Raw genomic sequence first — 19,094 nt, forward strand, 5'->3', positions numbered from 1 at the left:
ACACACACACACACACACACACACACACCCATCCATCCAAAAACCCTCCCCAAAACAACAATAAAATCTCTGGAAAGATATTTTCTTTCATTCAATGTCTCCTATTTTTGATATTCTTAGTTAGGTACCTAATAGCATTTATTGGATTTTAGCTGTCTTCTTTATCTCAGGCTAGACTGATTATACAGAGAGTTATGTGCCTTAAAAACAAAATAAAAATCCATAAAACCTTATGTCTTTGAAAAAGACTAATTTCATGTGTTGGCTAAGTCTTTTGGAAATGTCAAGTTGTTCTTCCAAATGTGGTCTTACTCTACAGAGGATCACAGAAGCAAAGCACTGAGCTACAGCATGGTGATGTAGAGTGTCTGTCCATGATAGAGCAAGTGCAGAAGAAAAGCACCCATAAAGCATGTTTGTGCAGAAGAAAGCACTCTTACAGCAGTGGTCAATGCATCTCTAAGGAGATTCACGATCAGAAGAGGAGAATGGGAGTCACCTGTGAGTGACAGTGGTTTGGATGTAAACTTCCTTTGCCCCGTATCCTTTTTCTTCCCCTGTGTGTATCCTGCACCCACCAACTCTGATAATAAATTCTGTTCTCAGAAAGAATGCTTATAATTGACAAAGTTCCAGTTTATGGTTAAGCAAATAAGAATGTTTGAAGAAGAGAATGACAAGCACTTTCTCTGAAAATAAAGTCGGCATATACACTTTATTTGTGCTGAAAATCTGTAATGAAATATAAATTAACTAACATTATGAAAAGTTGATTTGTGGCTCATATGTAATCCTATCCTTTCTGTATGAAAATCTCTCTTCCCTTCCAGAATCTAGCGCATTTGGTATTTCACCAAAATTACACCAGCTCTGTCTGTAGCAAATCTAACAAGACAACTCTCATTTGTCTCCTCTTAGGAATTCTAGTTATTTTTCATCCTTTCAGAGCAGGATCAAGACTGAGGAGAGCTGGTGTCACGACTATGGATTTGCCTGTATACACTTGCTTCTTATAAATAGCAGGGCTTGGAAACACTTTAAGAATCACCTACAAACCTTGTTAAAAATATTCTAATTCTGCATTTATAATATCTAGGGTGAACATGCAAATGCTGAGCTGAAGATCAAGTCATAATGAATCATTTCAGGCCTGCTTTTACGATAAATATAAGAACAATAGAGATTATTTCATAGAAAGGCAATGTGGAGCAATGATTCAGTGTGCAAGTATTTTCAAATTGCTAGATATTTCAGGCTTTAGGTTAATTATTTCCCAATCTTCCATGGTTATCAATCTCTCTGCTGCCTACTATACTGCTGCTTATACATCTATAAATTCTCTTCCTCTAGTAAGCCTCATATAAGTCTGGGAATATCGGAGTTTGCTGGTCAAACAGAACTAATACAAGATGTAAAGTCTACACCTTGACTACAGCAGGGAGATTTCAAACTGGAGATCCAAACAAGAAATCTGAACTCTAGTGTCTGTTTTACTGTAATAAGGCTGCTTTTCTTTCAGATAATATTTAAGATTCTACTGCTGATAAATGATTCTATAAGCTAAATTAGATACTATTGGAGAAGTATTTAAACTATTCCACACTGTAACCAACAGGTTGGCTGTTTGAGCTACCAGTGACTCCAAAGGCCTGGGCATCGCCTGTTAAAGATTTCTGCCTAGATGGCTCTAATCTGTCTTATTTGTCAAACATTTTGCTATATTATCATTTCTTTCACAGACAATTTGATGACATAATTGGCAGTAATAGGGAGCTCTGAAGGACTAGTGGAAGGAAGCTGCACTACAATCCTAAAGGCACATGGTTCAAGGCCATCAGCTGCTCTGTGAGAAAAGGCTGGGCAGTTTCCTCCAGTGTATTAACTCCCTCTGAAAACTTGACAGAAGGTCAGCTAGAGTCCGTTCCAACTCGATGGTACACAATAACAACAAACTGACAATAATCAGGCTGTGCAACAACCATCTGCTTCCAAATTGTTCCATCACCTTTAACAGAACTTCAGCATGATTTTCTTTTAAACTAGACTGAAAAAATGTTTCTGGTAAGTATGGAGTATGTATCTTATGTAAATGTACGTACTTTCTTTTAGATCTATTTATTACATTAGAAACAGGCTTCTCTGGTATTTGCTTAACTGAATCCCACCCTGGTTTGCCGAAAGTCTCGCACACAACAGGACAATACTTACGTTTGCCAGAAGATGGCGTATGCCATCATGACAGCTCAGCATCAGTGCTGCAAAAGTTATCTGGCCGTCTCCTTAACTGCCTGAGAGACAGGCATGCTGTGAATAATGCTAGGAATTGCTTTCCTTACAATGTGCTTGTCAATTGCTTTTGCCTTTCCCCAGCTAATACTTAGAGAATACTTTGATTATCCATGGTGAATTAACCAGTATGCCCACAAAAACTCATCTTTGAGCTTCCTGTGGTATCCAGGGGTTTGCCCTGAACACTGTAGTTAGTTAGTTGCTTGGTTTGTTTGCTTAACACATGAGCTATGGTAAGTCGCTTCACTTGTCTATTTCTTCACTGGAAAAAGAAGGTAATTGTTAAGGCCTGTCATCACCAGCAGAGTCTCTGATTAATATATCAAATAGCTTATAAAGACTTCATTTTGTTGTTATTTTATAGGTGCCAACAAGTTGTGTATGACTCCTAGCAATCCTATGAAGAGCCGACCTGAACTCTGCCTTATCCTGTGCCATCCTCATCATCTCTGATATACTTAAGCCTACTGCTGTGGTCACTGGGTCAATCCATCCAGCTGGGGTCTTCCTCTCCTTCACTGACCCTTCATCCTGCCAAGCATAAGGCCCCTTTCCATGGAATGGCCTCGCTTAGTTACATGTCCAAAGTCTAAAAGGTGAAGCTACACCAGTACTCACCTATCTCTTTTCAGGCGTTGACCAGGATTAGCTGGAACCTCCTAAAGCATAAGCTTAAATTTGGATAAAATGCTGTTTTTCTTTAATTTGAAAGCCACTGACCACTGAATCTCTGTCTGTCAATCCAGTTTTCAAAGAAAATTAAAGAGAAAATATAAACCATTCCAAATCTTTCTCATGGTTTTCTTCTATGAATAAACATACACGAGAACAGTGCAATAATTCAGGAAAAATAACAAGAGTGAAAACCAAAGACTGCTGAAATCTGAATGAATGTCAGTGTAGTAGGCAAATCTATTCCTACTGCTCTTGTTCTTAACCTTTCCCCTCAGCCACGGCGACACCTGACACACTATTTGCACTTGCTCCTGTCTAAGAACCTTTTAGGGTTTTCTGCAAGGGTAACTCTTTGAGAAAGTAGATATTTCCATAATGGTGGAGGTGGCAGAGATAGGGGAGGCAGCACTATCTAATCATTAAGGTCACAGACACAGGGTCAGGGAGCCTATGTTATATTCAGGTGTGTTAAATGGCCTTGGCTGAGCATATTGTGATTGTTATGTACCCCTGAGTCAGAACTGACTCACAGCTGACCCTCCAGTGGGTTTTCGGAGGTAGTAAATCATATGGGGGGTGGGGGGAAGTGGAGCAGCTGGTAGATTTTGAATTGACAGTGTTATTCCTTACCACTGTCATCGGCATAATCCTTAACTTCTCTTTGTGTTTTGACTTTCGCATTTAGAAAGCAGAGATGTTATTGGCAGCTACTCCAGATGGCTCTTATGAAGATTAAACGAGATAGAACTTACAGAAAGACATAGATACAGTGCTTGAAACATAGAATATGAACAATAGGAATTAATGGCAATAATTATCATCATTACCATTATTACTGTTATTGTTGGATAAGTGCGTGGTAAGTTGCGGCCAGTCTGTCTCATGTCCTGCTTCCTAATTTAGAGTCATTCCCTTAAGGCTGATGTGGAATGTCACTCCTGCGTCAGGATCTATGCAAGCAAGGTAATACCAGATGAAGTAGTCCTAGGCTGACACTGTCCTCAAGGAAATGAGCTCTGTACACAGTCCCTTTGGGAACATGACCAGGAATCTAGGCTTACCTCTTGCCTTCACATCCAGGGAAACCAACAGCTCTTTCCATGGCCTTCCTCTTTACGCCATTTTCCTTCATCAAGTTTCCATCTCGGGGAAACAATCCTTCCATCAGGTCCATAGTTGTCTTCATCCGGGAGTCTGGGTCCAAAATGTCTGCCAGAGATTTGTCCTGGTGGACGATTTCCTTGGCCAGAGCCTCTGTTCTGATGTCTTCCGAATTCTTCTGAGGATCAGGACTGACTTTGTTTTCCAAACCCTGAGTTTCACTGACTGGATCATGGATGACGCTTTGGGTCCAGATAGGAGGTGGCTGCCCGGGGCCTGGCTGTTTGCTAAGAGATCCTGCCAGTTGGAGCTGGTTGTCCACGACAGAGGGCACGCTGGCCTCACTGGCCTCTGAAGCCTTGAGAGAAGCTTCAGGTCTAGGAGCCAGGAGCTGGCTACCAACCAAATGGGAGGGCCCAGAGACTGGTCTTTCTCGCACATTCAATAACTTGGAAAAACTGCTAGAGCTGCTGAGGGAATAAAAATAATATTAACATATTATAATAAATATAAGTATTAATATATTTATATTGATATTGATAATTTAAATAATATACTAATATTAATATAATATTAAAAATAATTTAAAAATGCATACAAATTTCTGAGGCAGAAGTTTTCCATATTGAGTGCAAGATTAGTCCTATCTCAGAGGTTATTATTTCCCAAACAACTACAAGGTCCTAAAGGGTCTTCTCCAGAGCCTAGCAGATTATGTTATTTCTAAAGAGGATTCAGAGGGCTTACAATTTTGGTGAAAGGTGTTCTTAGATCTCCACTTTCTAAAAAAGTCTATGTAAACAGAGGGCTTTGGTAGCAAGTCCCTCTTGCAGTATCTAGAAGTCACTCTCCACAAAGGTGTGCAACAGGAAATCTGATTATTTCTTGGGTGGTGCGATAAATTAGTTGTCCTAGTCAGTAAGTGCCAGGAAAAAGTTTCTTCTTCATTCTCCTAGCTTCTTACAAGAATTTTCCCCTAAACATCACTAAAATTAGATTTTATTCCTTTCTGTACACATTGGGTAATTCTGGAAATAGAAGCTGATTATTCATGCCCTTATTGCTAGGAGGTGGCCCTGGTGGTACAGTCTGTAGGAAGCTGCAATGCTACTCCAAAGGCCATAACTCTCCAGTGGTTCGAATCCATCAGTGGCTTTGTGGGGAAAAGACTGTTGATTTTGTCCTGTGTGATTTATAACCTCGGGAACCCAGTGGAGGGTCAGCCATGATTCAGCCTCAAGGTCATGTATTTACCATCCACATACACTCAAGTATAAGCCACATTCCCTAGCTTCATATCTCCCAGTGAAGGAGTGGTATTTTTATCTCTTAAACACCTTCCTCTTTCTTCTTAACAAAGAGCTTAGGTGGGAAGGAGGGATGCCCCTAAGCTGAACTCCCTGACCTTCTCATGTCTGTATAGGAAATTTGTTTCTTGGGCTCTTGGCTTTTCATTACTCTTACTCTTAAGTATTCATAACTATTAGTATGATGATCACCTAAGATAAATAAGTTTGGTCGGTTTCATGAACTTTTTTGGGTCAAAAAGGAATCATTTGGGAAGCCTGGTGCTTGAAAACTATCTATTAATGAGGCTGCCCAGTCCGGAGTCCGCTACCTCACCTGGTATGAGGATCCTCACAGGCCTCACTGTCCAGGTGGGCCTCGAACACAGCTTGGGGAGGCGGTGGAGGAAAGTCATCCAAGCTGTTTCCTGGGGCTTCCAGGTTCAGCGGTGGAGGTGGGGGAGGGGGAAGAGCCTCAAATGTGGGGCTGGAAGTGGCACTGGGTTTCAAGTCCTTTACAAACACCTCATCTTCATAATCATCCCGGGGTGGTGGGGAGGACTGCAGGACAGACTCGGATATTCGGAGGGAGATCCTCCCTGGAGTGCTTGAGGCCTCAACGGGCGTGTCTGGGTCAGAAGTGCTGCTTGAACTTGGAAGACTCTGCTGGCTTTTATAGTGCTTCAGGTTTACAAACTCAGGTGACAGGGACTCCTCAGGAACACTGTTCTCTCGGACTGTGTGGGCCCATTTCACTCGAGGGGCAGGAGGCCTCTGAGGCAGTGAGGTCTTCTTCCTCATCCCTTCCTCTACTCCATTCTCTAGGCTGGTGGATTCAGGGCCCTGTGGACTGGGAGGCTGGGTCACACTGGGACCGTTGTTTCTGGGGGTTACTGAAGAGGTGAAGAAGGGTGGAAGAGGCTGTCGCCCTGCCTGACCATCCCTCCCAGCCTGCTGGTCGGGAGCACCCTGTGAGCAGTGGCTGGAGGTCAAAGTGGAAGGCACAGCAGAGCTGACTGGGGTCATGGTTCCCATCCTGGTATCTGTAAGATGGCCAGGTGTTCCTGCTGGCAGTGGCCTGGGGCCAGGTGTCCTGTTGGCTTGCCTCTGAGAGTCCAAGGTTGCAGGACATTCACTGGGAACTGGGGGACCACCAACTATTCTACAGCCTGCACCACCCCAGCGAGGGCTAGGCTGGTGAATAAGTGACGGCATCTCTTCGTGGCCTCTGTCCGGACAGCTGAGTGACCTGAAGCAGGATACAAAAATGAGAGTCACAGGTCTGAAGAAAGAGGCAAACACTGAGCCAATAGACAATATATAGATTAGAAATACAAGATGGGAACAAGGACCATTTCGTTCCTCAAACAAAGCACTGGACAGGCAAAATGTGATACAGAAAAGGTCACATGGAACACCTAGAATGAAAACAATCTCCTTTGATTTTAATCTCCCTTATTTCCTCCCTCCCCTAAGGTAATGCTTCAATATGGATTATCAAGACAAAAATCCTCACCACTGGACCAATGGGCAACACATGACAGATGAAGAGAAAACTGACAATGATTTCATCTTGCTTGGATCCATACAACACACTTAGTACCCGCAGTCAGGAAGGCTAGAGATGTACAGCTTTGGGAAAGTTGGCTGTCAGTGATCTCTCTAAAACCCTGAACAGCTCTGGTGTTAACAGCCCAATACTCAGGCGCACCTGATTCAAGCCACAGACTTTGCAATCACTCGCTGTACGTTTGAGAGCCCGACAATGAATAAGGATGACAGAAACAGCAGCGAGGCCTTTGAGTTGTGCTGTCGGAGAAGCCAGCTGCATATTCCATGGTCAGCCAGAAGAATAAACGGATGTCTTGGGGAAAGCGCAACCAGAGAGCTCCTTGGAGGCAAGGATGGAAAAGCTTCATCTCACATACTTTGGGCATGTTGCTAGTAGAGCTATTCCTTAAAAACGGACATCATGCTTGGAAAGGTGGAAGGTCATTGAAAGAGAAAACCCTCAATGAGATGGGGTGACACAGTGATTGCAGCAATGGGCTCACGTGTGTCAGAGATGATGAGGATGGCACAGGATGACACAGGGTTCAAAGGGTCATTATGAGTTGTTCTCAACTCAATGGCACCTTAACAATGGCAACAACATCCGTTCCTCAAAGTTCTATTAATCCATAGGGACTTTTAACAAAAACGCAGCTCCTTTCTGGAAGTTTGAATTCACCAGCTGCTCTGAATCCACGAGGGCAACGTCCATCTGTACAATTTACAGTTTTTAAAGCCACTGGAGGGTCAGCTATGAGTCAGTTCTGACTCAGAGGCAATGAAGGAGTCTCAAGCCTTCTACTTCCTATTTACAGGATCCTCATAAGGCAGCTTTTGAAGACCAGACTCACTGCTAGCAAGGCACTTGCAATTTACAGTGTCCAACTCACAGACTTCTTTTACAGGGTTTTCGGGCTGTAATCTTTACTGAAAGAAAGGAAAGTAGGAAGCCGGAGTGTCATCTACTTCCTAAACAACATGCCTCCAGAAACTATGAACTTTGATAAATGTTGACAGTTGTAGAGGGGCATCAGGCCTTTGGTTCATAGAGTCGCTATGAGTTGTGCTCGACTAGAAGGCAATCAACAACAAGAACATCAAAACTATCTTTACAGAAGCAGATGACCAGGTCCTTCTTACAAGTGTCCACCTACATGGTTTAGAACAGCCAACCTCATCATCAAGAAAACAAAGATCCTCACTACTGGGCCAAGTGACAATATCATAGTAAATGAAGATGGAGGTGGTTAACGATTTCATCTTGCAGATCCACAATCACCACTGTTGGCACTAACAGTTAGGAAATCAAAAGCTGTGTTGGGAAAATCTGCTGTCAAGGACCTCTCCATAATGCTAAAGAGCAATAATGTCAGTCTGGAGACTAAGGAGTGCCTGATCCAGGCCATGGCATTCTCAATTGTTTGCTATGCATCTGAGAACTGGACAATGATTAAAGATGACAGAAAGAGTCAATACTTTTTTTATTTTGAGGCTAGAAAGGAGTGTTAAACATACTATGAACTGCCAGGAGAACAAAAGATATGTCCTAGAAAGGGCGAAACCAGGTTGCTCCTTGGAGGCAAGGCTTTTGAAACTCTGTCTCACGTACGTTGGGCATGTTGCCAAGAGGGATAGGTCCTTGGAGAAGAATATCATACTTGGAAGGGTAGGAGTTAGCACAGGAGAGAAAGACCCAAATGGACTGACTCAGTGACTGTGGCAATGGAGTCAGTTGTGTCAGAGACGAGAGCCTTTGTTCATAGGGTCACTGTGAACATGCCACATAACAATCTTTACATAAGGAGCCGAAGGAAAGAATTTGCAAACCAAGAACCTTGTTTTGAGGCATGGCTTTAAGGTATAAAAGGAAACAATCAGAGACATCTTTTCGAGTTTCTTTTAGGACTTCTCTGGGAAAGAGCTCTTGGCTTACTTGCTCTGAGTAAAAAGAACACTGTCTCATTCCTCTCCCATGTGATCTCCAGGAGGTGGTCTGTTTGGAAAGCCTTTGCTTGAGCTGCTGAATTTGAAGATTTTATTTACAACTTTCTTTCAGCCTCCTAGTGTTTTTCTTAAAAGGAAAAATATAAGGAAGGGGAGAGTCTTGCCCAAGGGGCTAATAAGCAGTTAACCCTGGAACAAAAGATTAACAGTAATGAATAAATACTCTGCATGGTGATTTAAATAACTGCCCTGTAGATTCCAAGGGAAAAACGCAACAATTTTTAATATTTCTGTAGTTCCAAAAGCAAAAAAGGAGAACAATGCAAAGAAAACAAGACTGCAGTGGGGTCAGCCTACTAGGCAAACGTAACAGTTAAACACCTCCAGCAGCTCCAGTGTCATTTGTAAATTCTGCCTTTGTAGTTTCCTGACTGGCACTTTTTGTTTCACAGACCCCCACTTCTAAAAGGCAGCTGTGGCACCCTCCTGGGTCAGAGCAAGAGCACAGAGCCTGTCACAGTCACAGGAGCGCTAGGGGACGACAGGCCAGCGTAGGGCGAGAAGATGGCAATCCAACGAGTGCCTCTCAGACCTTCATTTGTTCTTTATTGTAAATACAGATGATTTACCAATGGGTCCACAACTCTCTCAGCTGCCATCCAGCCCTCCTATCAAAGATGTTTTTCATTCAGGGACTGTTTCTTTACCAGAACCCTCACCAATACTCTTCTAGGTAGCTTCCTAAATGTGAATATCAGAGGATGGAGGCAGGAGAACATTCCACATCTCAATCCTTTGTAGTATCCCCAGGGGTGACACAAAGTGCCCTCTCTTTAAATGTCTGTGAATGAATGCTATCTCTTCTGCCCACCTGCTCTTCAGTCCGTAGGAGGCAAATGATTTTAAAACTTAGCATACTTTAAGAGGATTTGCCTAGGAAGCACAAACAGTTAACCATTTGGTTGCTAAGGGTGCATGGAATAAATTGGAACCTGATATTTCAATGGCAAATTCAGATAAACCCATTTTATTTATTATACATATGTCCTGAGAATTTATTTAAAGCTATCATTAACATAAAGTAAAATAATGAACAGTTATCTTTTAAAGAGCAAGTCAAATAAACTTTGAGGAGATGCATCATGAATTATGGCTCCACCCCACTCTTATGGATTGTTTGGTTGTTAGGTGCTGTAGAGTGAGTACCATTCACAGCGACCTTATGAACAAAAGATCTGAACCCTGTTCTGTCCCATGCCATCCTCACACTCCCGACACAACAGAGCCAATTACAGCAGTCACCATGCCAATCCAGCTGAAGGATATGTCTTGAGTCAATCAATCTCTTTGAGACTTAAAAGGAGCAGATTAAACATGTGAGGGGAACAGAGAAGCCATACTATATGAGATCATTAAGGAGCCAAGAAATAGAAAATAAAGTGACAGAACAAAAAGAAAAGCCTTCGTTGAAAGATGGTGCCTAAATTCAGATGTCTAAATTTCCATAAGAAGATAAATTACAGTTTGTTGAAGTCAGCAGACTTAAGAGATACTTTTGGTGTAGCAACACTTGAAAACCAAGATGAACTTTCTTTGTTTTACATGCATAGCATAGTTCAGTTCCTTAATTGACAAGAATTATAGTAAAACTGTTATATTATTAAGTTAAAGGATCTCTGGTGGTGACCTAGTGGGTTAGAAGCTGTGCTGCCGACCTAAAAGCAGGCAGTTAAATCTACCAGCTACTCTGTGAAAGGCAATCTCTTTCCACGTGTGATTTACATTCTCTTCAAACCCACTTCTGGGCCAGCTATTAGTTGGTTCTGACTTGATGACAGTAGGTTTGCTGGGTTTTCTTCCTCCTTGTAGTAAAATGGTTACTCTGGCTGAGAATGCTTCTCCTTAGTAACTCTTTTGGTTGTTCCAAAGCTCAATAGAGCAAAATAAAAATTGTTGCAACTCATTTTATAAAATGTGTGAGAGGTTCCTCAAAAATCTCTTTATATGTTTCAAGGAATTCAAGGACTCCAGAACTGACTGTAGAGAGAGCAAGTACTCAAACCTCTGATCTCATACCAACGCTTCTTTTCCCTTGATTCTAGCTTTTAATGAAAGCACCCAAATAGATCAAAGCTCTCAGCCTCACCTTGACTATTTCTTCATGTTAGGTACTGCTACAGCATTAGCACAGGGATCAAATGAATCATGGCTGAGGCATGAAGAATAACCATAAAGGCTGCTCTTGGCAGTAAACTTGGTAACTTAATACCCATTTCCTGACCACACAGACAGTATCTAAGTGACAGTGTGTTAACTTGACTCACTGATAGTGAATAGACAGAAATAATAACAAGAGTAAATATAAGAGAAATTAAAATAGCTAGTTTAAAAAAGTATTACCATGTTTAATAACAAGAACTTAAGAGTAGTCTAACAGACCACATACAGTATGATAAGTCATCTAAAATTTTCATTAACAACAACAATCATGTATGATGGTACGATATGATGCTACAGCCATGGTGTTCAGGCAAAATCCACTGTGGAAAGTTTGACTGATTACACTCCATGTTTGTAAAGATTAGACAACTAAACAGTTCAAAATTTCAAGTTCTGGAAAGTTGTCCATAATGATTCTCCACCTATGTCATATTATTTTAATAGTATTTTTAAAGAGTGATTTTCCATATTTAAGTATCTAGAGATTATGATTCTGAATTTTAATTTTTACTTCAGGTGCTCCCACTGAGTTTGTCCTCCTCTGTGAAATAATTTATATGAAATGCTCATTCTTTCTCCAGCAATTGAGCCAGAACTGGAACAGATCAGCCACACTAGAGAGGCAGTATGTGTAAGAGCCATAAGACGTGTGTCTGAAAAAGCAGCCTTTAGAAGGCAACTCATATCCTTAAGTAGTACATACTTGAAACCAGTTCTGAAATAAGGCCATTCTTAGGAAAAGTCATTTAAAAATTAGAAAAAAAAAATTTCTCCATTACCAACAAATTGAAAAAGGCAGCTTGTAACAATATGAAACATTACAATCCTACATTCCATTACCATATGGAGAGAAAAAGGAATTGTTTAACTTTAGCAGGATTCATCAAGCAGAAGGCATCATAAATGCCAACACATACCTAGATCCAGGGCCAGCCAAGGAGCAAGGATCCTTCACAATACCAAAGCTACCATTGTCCTCCAAAAGCATATCCTTGAAACAGAAGAAAGGGACATCATTACTATAAGCAAATAGGTATTTAAATTTACCAAGAGGAAAAAGGTACAAAGGAAAAAACATTTAAAGACTATCTACTATTGCCAGACAGTGGTTGTTGTGTACCATCAAGTATGAACTGACTTATAGCTGACCCTCCAGTGGGTTTTCAGAGGTAGTAAACCGCATAGGAGGAGACAACCCAACTTTCTCCCACAAAGCAGCTGGTGGTTCCAGCTAGTACCTTTGGGTTGACAGAGTAATTCCTTACTACAAAGCCACCAGAGCTTCAGCACCATGTTAGTACTCTCTGTACCTTCCTCAAAGCCACAGAGAGGATTCCTAACCTCAGAGAGTAACAGACAGCAGAGTCAAGATTTATATCATGGTCTATCTCACTAGGTGCCTCCCCTAGCAAGGTGTCCTAAGAGATGTCAGGTAACGATTATCTCCAAAGCAACTGTTATAATTGAAATATGATGATGACAATGAATTCAAAGTGACCAGCTTTTGAAATGTCAATTGGAAAATATGGGAGAGAGCTTCGAAAAGAGAGTATATCAAATTTTGAAAAAGAATCTCAGTCTTCTATATTGTAATTATAGAAGATATAAAAGGGATGTGTTATTAGTTTGAAATGAATTCTCTCTGGGAATACCACTGAACCTGCACATGATAATCAATAACTGATGATTTTTTTGAGATTGATTTTATTTGCTTGCATGTTTATTTATAAGCATATAAATCATCTAGATGTGAAGGTCAGTTTCCAATAATAAAATTTGAGCCATATGATCAAATCCATAAGGAAAGCAGTGACACTGCTATTTAACGACAATCATTCATAATAGGAGGCAGGTAGAAAGTAGAAAAATAAAGTTCTTGTGGTAAGAATCCTTGCTGCAATCCCAAAGGCACACAATTTGCATCCACCAGTTGCTCTGCAGGAGAAGGTTGGACAATCCCCTCCCGTGTGATTACTGCCTCTGAAGACCTATTAGAGGGTCAGCTAAGGGTCAGCTCCGACTCAATGATACACAACCACAGCAAACTTACGAGTAGCATTTTACTTCATCATGCACTCTTGTCCAAAGATTAGCATGCTTCTCACATCAAACTCCTGCCCCAAAGAGCAGAAGTACAATAAGTTTAAAAAAAAAAAAAAAGAACCAACAGAAGATAGAACACTTGTTAACTGTAATTATAATTAAAACCACACTGCCTTTGAGTCTACTCAGACTCACAGCAATCCATCCACTTTCTAAGGCTTTAAATCTTAGTGGGAGAAGACTGCCCATTTTTCTTCTGACGTAGAGTCCAAATGCCAACCTTTCAGTTAGAAATACAACGTGTAAATCACTGGATCGCCTTAGCTACCTATTACTGGGGAATTACTGTGTGCCAGACACTCTGCCAATTAATTTGCAATCCACAAATAATCTGCCTGGAATTACAGTAGTATTTTATATTCCTTTTGTCATTTGAGCGGTGCTCTGGAGGCTGACAACTTCATAGGGATTTTATGAGTAGCAGACAATTCAACAGCACCTAACAATAATGCAAAGGCTCTGTCTGTTTGACAGTTTGAATCCACCAGCAGCTATGAAACAGCAGCTGCTACAATGACTTAATAATCCATACCCAGGTAGCCTGCCCTGTCCTTGCCTTTGTAAGACAAGAAAGGGCATCCAGGAAGTGTAAAGGGCTGCACAGGTGACAATTAATTGGGGGAGAGGGGGATGTCGCTCATGCCCCAGGCATACAAGTGCCATATTTAAGGGCTCCTTGTGATCACTGCCTAGTCCAGTCCTCTGCCTCTCTAGGTTAGGGAGCAGGAGTCAACATGTGGAGGTAGGCATACTCCTTGACCTGGACAGTGGTCCATCTTCAGAACACTAGCTGCTGTTGCCTAGCCCAAGTTCCTTGTGGGTACCCTGAACCCACAAGGCAGTATTCTGACTCTTTCAGCCCTATTCTAGACCTTCCTCCACTCTGCCTGGTACCCTAATGGCTCAAGGAGACCACACTCCCTTTCCCTATGCAATTTGAACTGCTTTTCTATGTATACCTTGGGACTTACTGGTGATTGGGGACTACTCGTGGCTATGGACTGAGGGACCTCAACATTCATTACTGCCTGATGTCCATGCCTCTTAATTTTGCATAACAGCTTGGTAGATTTTCTTTTAAAACTATTGCCATAAATGTGAAATGCTATGTGCCTTTGAATATCCTATGAACAGAGCACACTTAAGATTATTAGATTTGATGCACACCCATATTTATCATGGCTTTGTTCACAATAGCAAGGAGTTGGAACAGCCTAAGTGCCCATCAACAAACAAATGGATAGAGAAGCTGTGGTATATTCACACAATGGAATACTATGCTGCATTGAAAAACAAGGAACTCATGAAATATTATCCAAAATTGGTGACCCTGGAGGACATTATACTAAGTGAAATATCTCAGTCACAAAAGGACAAATACTACATAGTGCCCCTGTTATAAAACATGACTGACACTGGGGTTGTGGGAAGACTGAAAAAGATGGGTTAAATAATGCTTACTGCATTGAAACAGATGAGGGAGAAAACTGTTTAAAAGGGATATGTGATTAGGTATTATTGTCATGACAGGAATCCAGAATGAAGGCTGCACAGCAGAGTAGACTTGGGGGAAGGGATTATGTAATAATGAAAGAACTTTTCTTTTACTTTTCAAAGAGAAGAGCAAATTGAGAAGAGGGAGCGGTGGGCAGGGAGAAAAGTGCAACAACGAATGAACCGAAATCCTCAGTCTCTGTAGGCTTTCATTAAAATTAATAAAAAAATTTTTTTAAAAGAAAGACTATTAGATTTGGCACTGGAGGCTGAGCCCTCATACTGGGAAACACAAAAATGAGGAATAATTGCAAACAGCCACTAATAACTGGAATGTGGAACATAAAAAGTATGAATGTAGGAAAATGGACATTGTTAAAAAAAGAAATGGAATGCATAAGTATTGACAAACTAGGCATTGGCAAGCTGAGATGGACTGGCATGGATCACGCTGAATCAGAAATAGGTGTATTATATTGTTTTATATAATCATTCATATACATTGTATTTTATAAAATTACTATTAACCTATGCCTAATATCACCTCCACACTCTGAGAAGAATGTTAATGGACATTTGAGCAGTTTCTAGCCATTGTGAACAACTCTGCTATAAACATAGGTATATATCTCCTTTCATGCGCATGTATGATTTCCCCAAATCATTGCCAATTTCCTTGGGGTATATTCTTAGCAGTGGAATAGCTGGGTCACATGGGATTTTTATGTTCAGCTCTTTGAGGAAACATCAGATTGTCTTTTCTCCCCCTTGTTGCATAACACTGAGTCAGATCTGATTGGCACAGGAGGAGATTGTCCCTCCTTCTCCAGTGGAGCATCTGGTGGATTCAAATCACACGCTTTCGGGATTGCAGCATAACTTCTTGCCACTAGGCTACCAGAACTCCCCTAAATTGTCTTTTTTTTAGGAATGCCAAACGGAGAAATAAATATACTCTCTATTATACCAAGTAGCTACTAAAATGAATTTTTTAAATTTTAATTTATTAAAATTCTAATTGGAAAAAATCTTAAGTGAAATAATAGTGATCAATGCAAATTGAAATCAACTAATAAGACTCATGTTTTCAGATGGAAGATGTTTAACCCCTGTCTTTCACTTTATCCAACTTCCACTTCTCAATTTTTTTATTCAAAGAGGTAATCAGGGAAATGACTTTAAAAACTCTGGAGTCAAATAGTCAAAAACCTCTTTCCTTACCACTTGGGGCATATTTCTTAGCCCCTTTTGCATAGATCTGAATGTTAATTTTATAGTTATACAGTACTGTGACTGGCAAATATTAACATTTTCTTTTTCTTATCTATATGAAAATTCTCATTTTGTGGTAAGTCAATTCTTTTATTTATGCTATGCTCAAATTTGAATGGCTGCCTACTGAGCAGTGCTAAGAAGGATTTCTTTTCAAACTGCATTCCATACCCAACATTGTGGTTCCATGTATTAACCAATTTTCTCAGCAATTAAACATGGTTGTAAATCTTTCCAGAAGCGGAATGCCCATTTTTCTCCTTTGGAGTGAATGGTATGTTCACACTACTGACTTTCTGGTTTGCAGCCTCATTCTCTAACCACTGGACCACCAGGGCTCATAGAATGAAATGAAAGCCCTAAAACCTGAGCCTCCACATCAGCTTCTGGAAAGGTGGGATAAAGTCCACCAGAAATTTATTTCTTTAGGGGTTTCTTGTTTTATCATCTGCTAGATTTTAGATCAATACATTGAAAGTTATGATTTCGAACTCTAAACAAAAGTGTCTGATTATTTCTTGCAGTAGTGCTAAGTCTACTCACTTAAAAAAGCTACGTTTTCCAAGGTCTCACGGAAAGCAAGTGGAAATTAGTATGAGTTTGGTGTGCCCTTAAACTCCATCACCAAAGTGTAGCCTGAAGTTGGAAAAACCTTTAACTGTGTCCTTTACCTTAGCCCCCTTCCAGCTATCTTAACTGATTTCCAGCTATCTTAACTACAGACACATGGTCTTGCAAATCATCAACAGTTGTGGGAGTAGGCAGAAGGAGAGGGGGGGAGAGAAAGAGAGGGAAGGAGGGAGGGAGAGAAGGAGAGAGAGAGAAAGGGAGAGAGAGAGGAGAAAAGGAAGGAGGAGGGGGAAGGGAAAGGGAGAAAAGGAAGGAGGAAGAGGAAGAGGGAGAAAAGGAGAGAGGAAAGGAAGGAGGGGGAGAGAGTGTGTGAGCACTTCCCACATTGAGCAGGAAGATTTAAGGGAGACTGGAGCAAGACCCTGGTGATAGTGGAGGAGAGACTAGGCAAATTGTAGCCAGGTGTAACTAGAGTAACCCTGAAATAAAGGCCACAGTTAAAGGTTTTGCTGTTCTTGTAGGATAATGGAAGGAAAAGGTGACAGCTGAACTGAAACTGAAGCCTGGACTAATTGAAGAATTGTGCCTTGGGACTGCTGGACTAAAACCTGGAATTGCAGTGGTGATATTCTTTGCCCTCACTCTCCAACTCACTTCCATAATAAACCCAACTCTCAGTACCCCTGTTTGTGAGACAACAATGAATAAATGAACCTCTTGCTGCTGGTGGGCTCTTTATCTGCTTTCTGCTCTGGGGTGATAGAGGGTTGTGCTATTCTCACTCTCTCTAGAACTTTCAGAGAGATGCTAACAGCCCTGTGCCCCAATGTCCCATTTCCTGCTCTTTAGGCAATCACTAACATCTATTTGTTCTGCAATTACCCCTTCAACTGGAGAGGAATAAAAGGAGACAAAACAGAGGCTACATATTTCAGAGAACAATCTCTTAGTAACCTCAAGAAACCAGTATTTATTGATTACTATTATTTACATTTGATGGTGCAAATGGTTACCACACTCAGATGCTATATAAAAGGCTGGAGGTTTGAACACACCCGGAGGTGCCTTGAAGAAAAGGCCTGGTGATGTCACTTCTGAGAAACTGGTCACTGAAAACCTCAGAGCACATAGCAGTTCTCTGACATGCGGAGATGCCATGAATCAGATGGTAACTGGTTTTTTTACTTAGACTTAAACAGCATTAGATTTTTCAAATGGATTTCTAACTCATTTTAGTCAGCAGTCATGACTAATACTCCAAACTAGCTTGAAAAACCTCAGTCCTTCAGATTATTTTATCAGTTCAAAGGCTAGAGTTGCTCAGAAGATAACCTTTTGCAATAATTAATTCAGGTCTGTGAATGATCAATTTTTACACACATAGGAGCTGATTGCCAGGAAGACACCACTTGTTCTTAGCAATGGCTCTCTGGAAAGGAGTGCAATTCTTGTTAAAAAACGAACATGCTAGAATGTAGCAAGTAGCATGTGTTAGAAAAGATGATGTGAATTAGGTCAGCACCTAAGATTCTCTATGTTCATTTTAGCTCAGACAGCTGGCCTCTTGAAGGTCTCTTAAATTTTAGGACATTTCAAAATCTAGGGTGAGAAAATCCTTTATTAACCCCTTCATACAAAAGCTTACTGAAAACTTTAATGGAAAGGTTTTGAGAATTTCATTCAAGTGAAAAGCCAGGCTACATTATGCTGAAATAGCAACCACAATAGTTGCATAGGAGACAAGTTTTGTTTTGACCTAGTTTCACACACAACGCAGACTATTAAGTCTATGTGAAGATCAGGCCTGGCTATTGTCAGGTTTCTAGTCAGGCAACATCTAGTTGTTGGGGTAGAGAATGGGAGATGCCCAAAACATAGTTTTAGCACAAGTACAATCTGGGACATGATCACCTATTTTCTGAACTTATGGAAACAAAGTTCCATAGAAAAAGTGCTTGATTTTTAAATATGTCTTCCCTTCTGTCCTTAATTTCCACAAATTAATGTAGTCTCTAAATACGGCTTTTATTGAAGCAGGTGTGTAAATACCTTTCAGTAGTCACTTATCTTTCTAAAGAGCTTTCAAATCATATCATCTATTTAATTGATATTTGAAGAAATCTTCTTATTTCTCTGTATCTATGTTTAGCAGGGTTGAGAAATATTTTCATGGGATAGTAAAATAACCTCTACAGTCATCCAATTCTCCACCAGACAATAATGATCTCTACTGGGGAATAAACAGCAGAAGAGGAGTTGGTTTTCATGTAAACTTTTCTATTTTCTTTAGAACACAAGGAAAAAAATGCAGAAAATGTTTATCTAGCTATGTGCTAAGTCAATGAAGACCATCAAACCAGCTGAAAATGCATGCTGTGGAGACAGACTAAAAAAAAAAGTTTCAGTAGTAAAGTGAAGAATGGAAAATTAGATTTGTATTTGTGTGGGGTCATAAAAATGGCAGTCCAGTTTTTAATATTTTTCAAGAGTAACAAAATATTCAGATTTTAAAGCTTAGGAAATACTGCCTCCTTAAATAGTTGCAGATTTATGTTGGTTATTTTTGACAATTCTGACTAAAAAATCTCT

At 40.6% G+C, this 19,094-nt stretch overlaps 1 protein-coding gene across 1 annotated transcript in view; it reads right to left on the minus strand.

Moving 5' to 3' along the window:
- SHROOM3 (shroom family member 3) overlaps positions 1 to 19,094 on the minus strand; it is a 516,408-nt gene that overhangs the window by 22,558 nt on the left and 474,756 nt on the right. Inside the window, exons 6-8 of the mRNA XM_006885301.1 lie at positions 11,984 to 12,057; positions 5,689 to 6,600; positions 4,026 to 4,532 (exon numbers count right to left, since the gene is read on the minus strand). Coding sequence (XP_006885363.1) covers positions 4,026 to 4,532; positions 5,689 to 6,600; positions 11,984 to 12,057 — 1,493 coding nt within the window. The remainder of the gene's footprint in view (positions 1 to 4,025; positions 4,533 to 5,688; positions 6,601 to 11,983; positions 12,058 to 19,094) is intronic.

This window comes from Elephantulus edwardii, unplaced genomic scaffold (genome assembly GCF_000299155.1).
Source record: "Elephantulus edwardii isolate Elephantulus edwardi_28Jun2011 unplaced genomic scaffold, EleEdw1.0 scaffold00042, whole genome shotgun sequence".
NCBI classification, from domain to species: domain Eukaryota; kingdom Metazoa; phylum Chordata; class Mammalia; order Macroscelidea; family Macroscelididae; genus Elephantulus; species Elephantulus edwardii.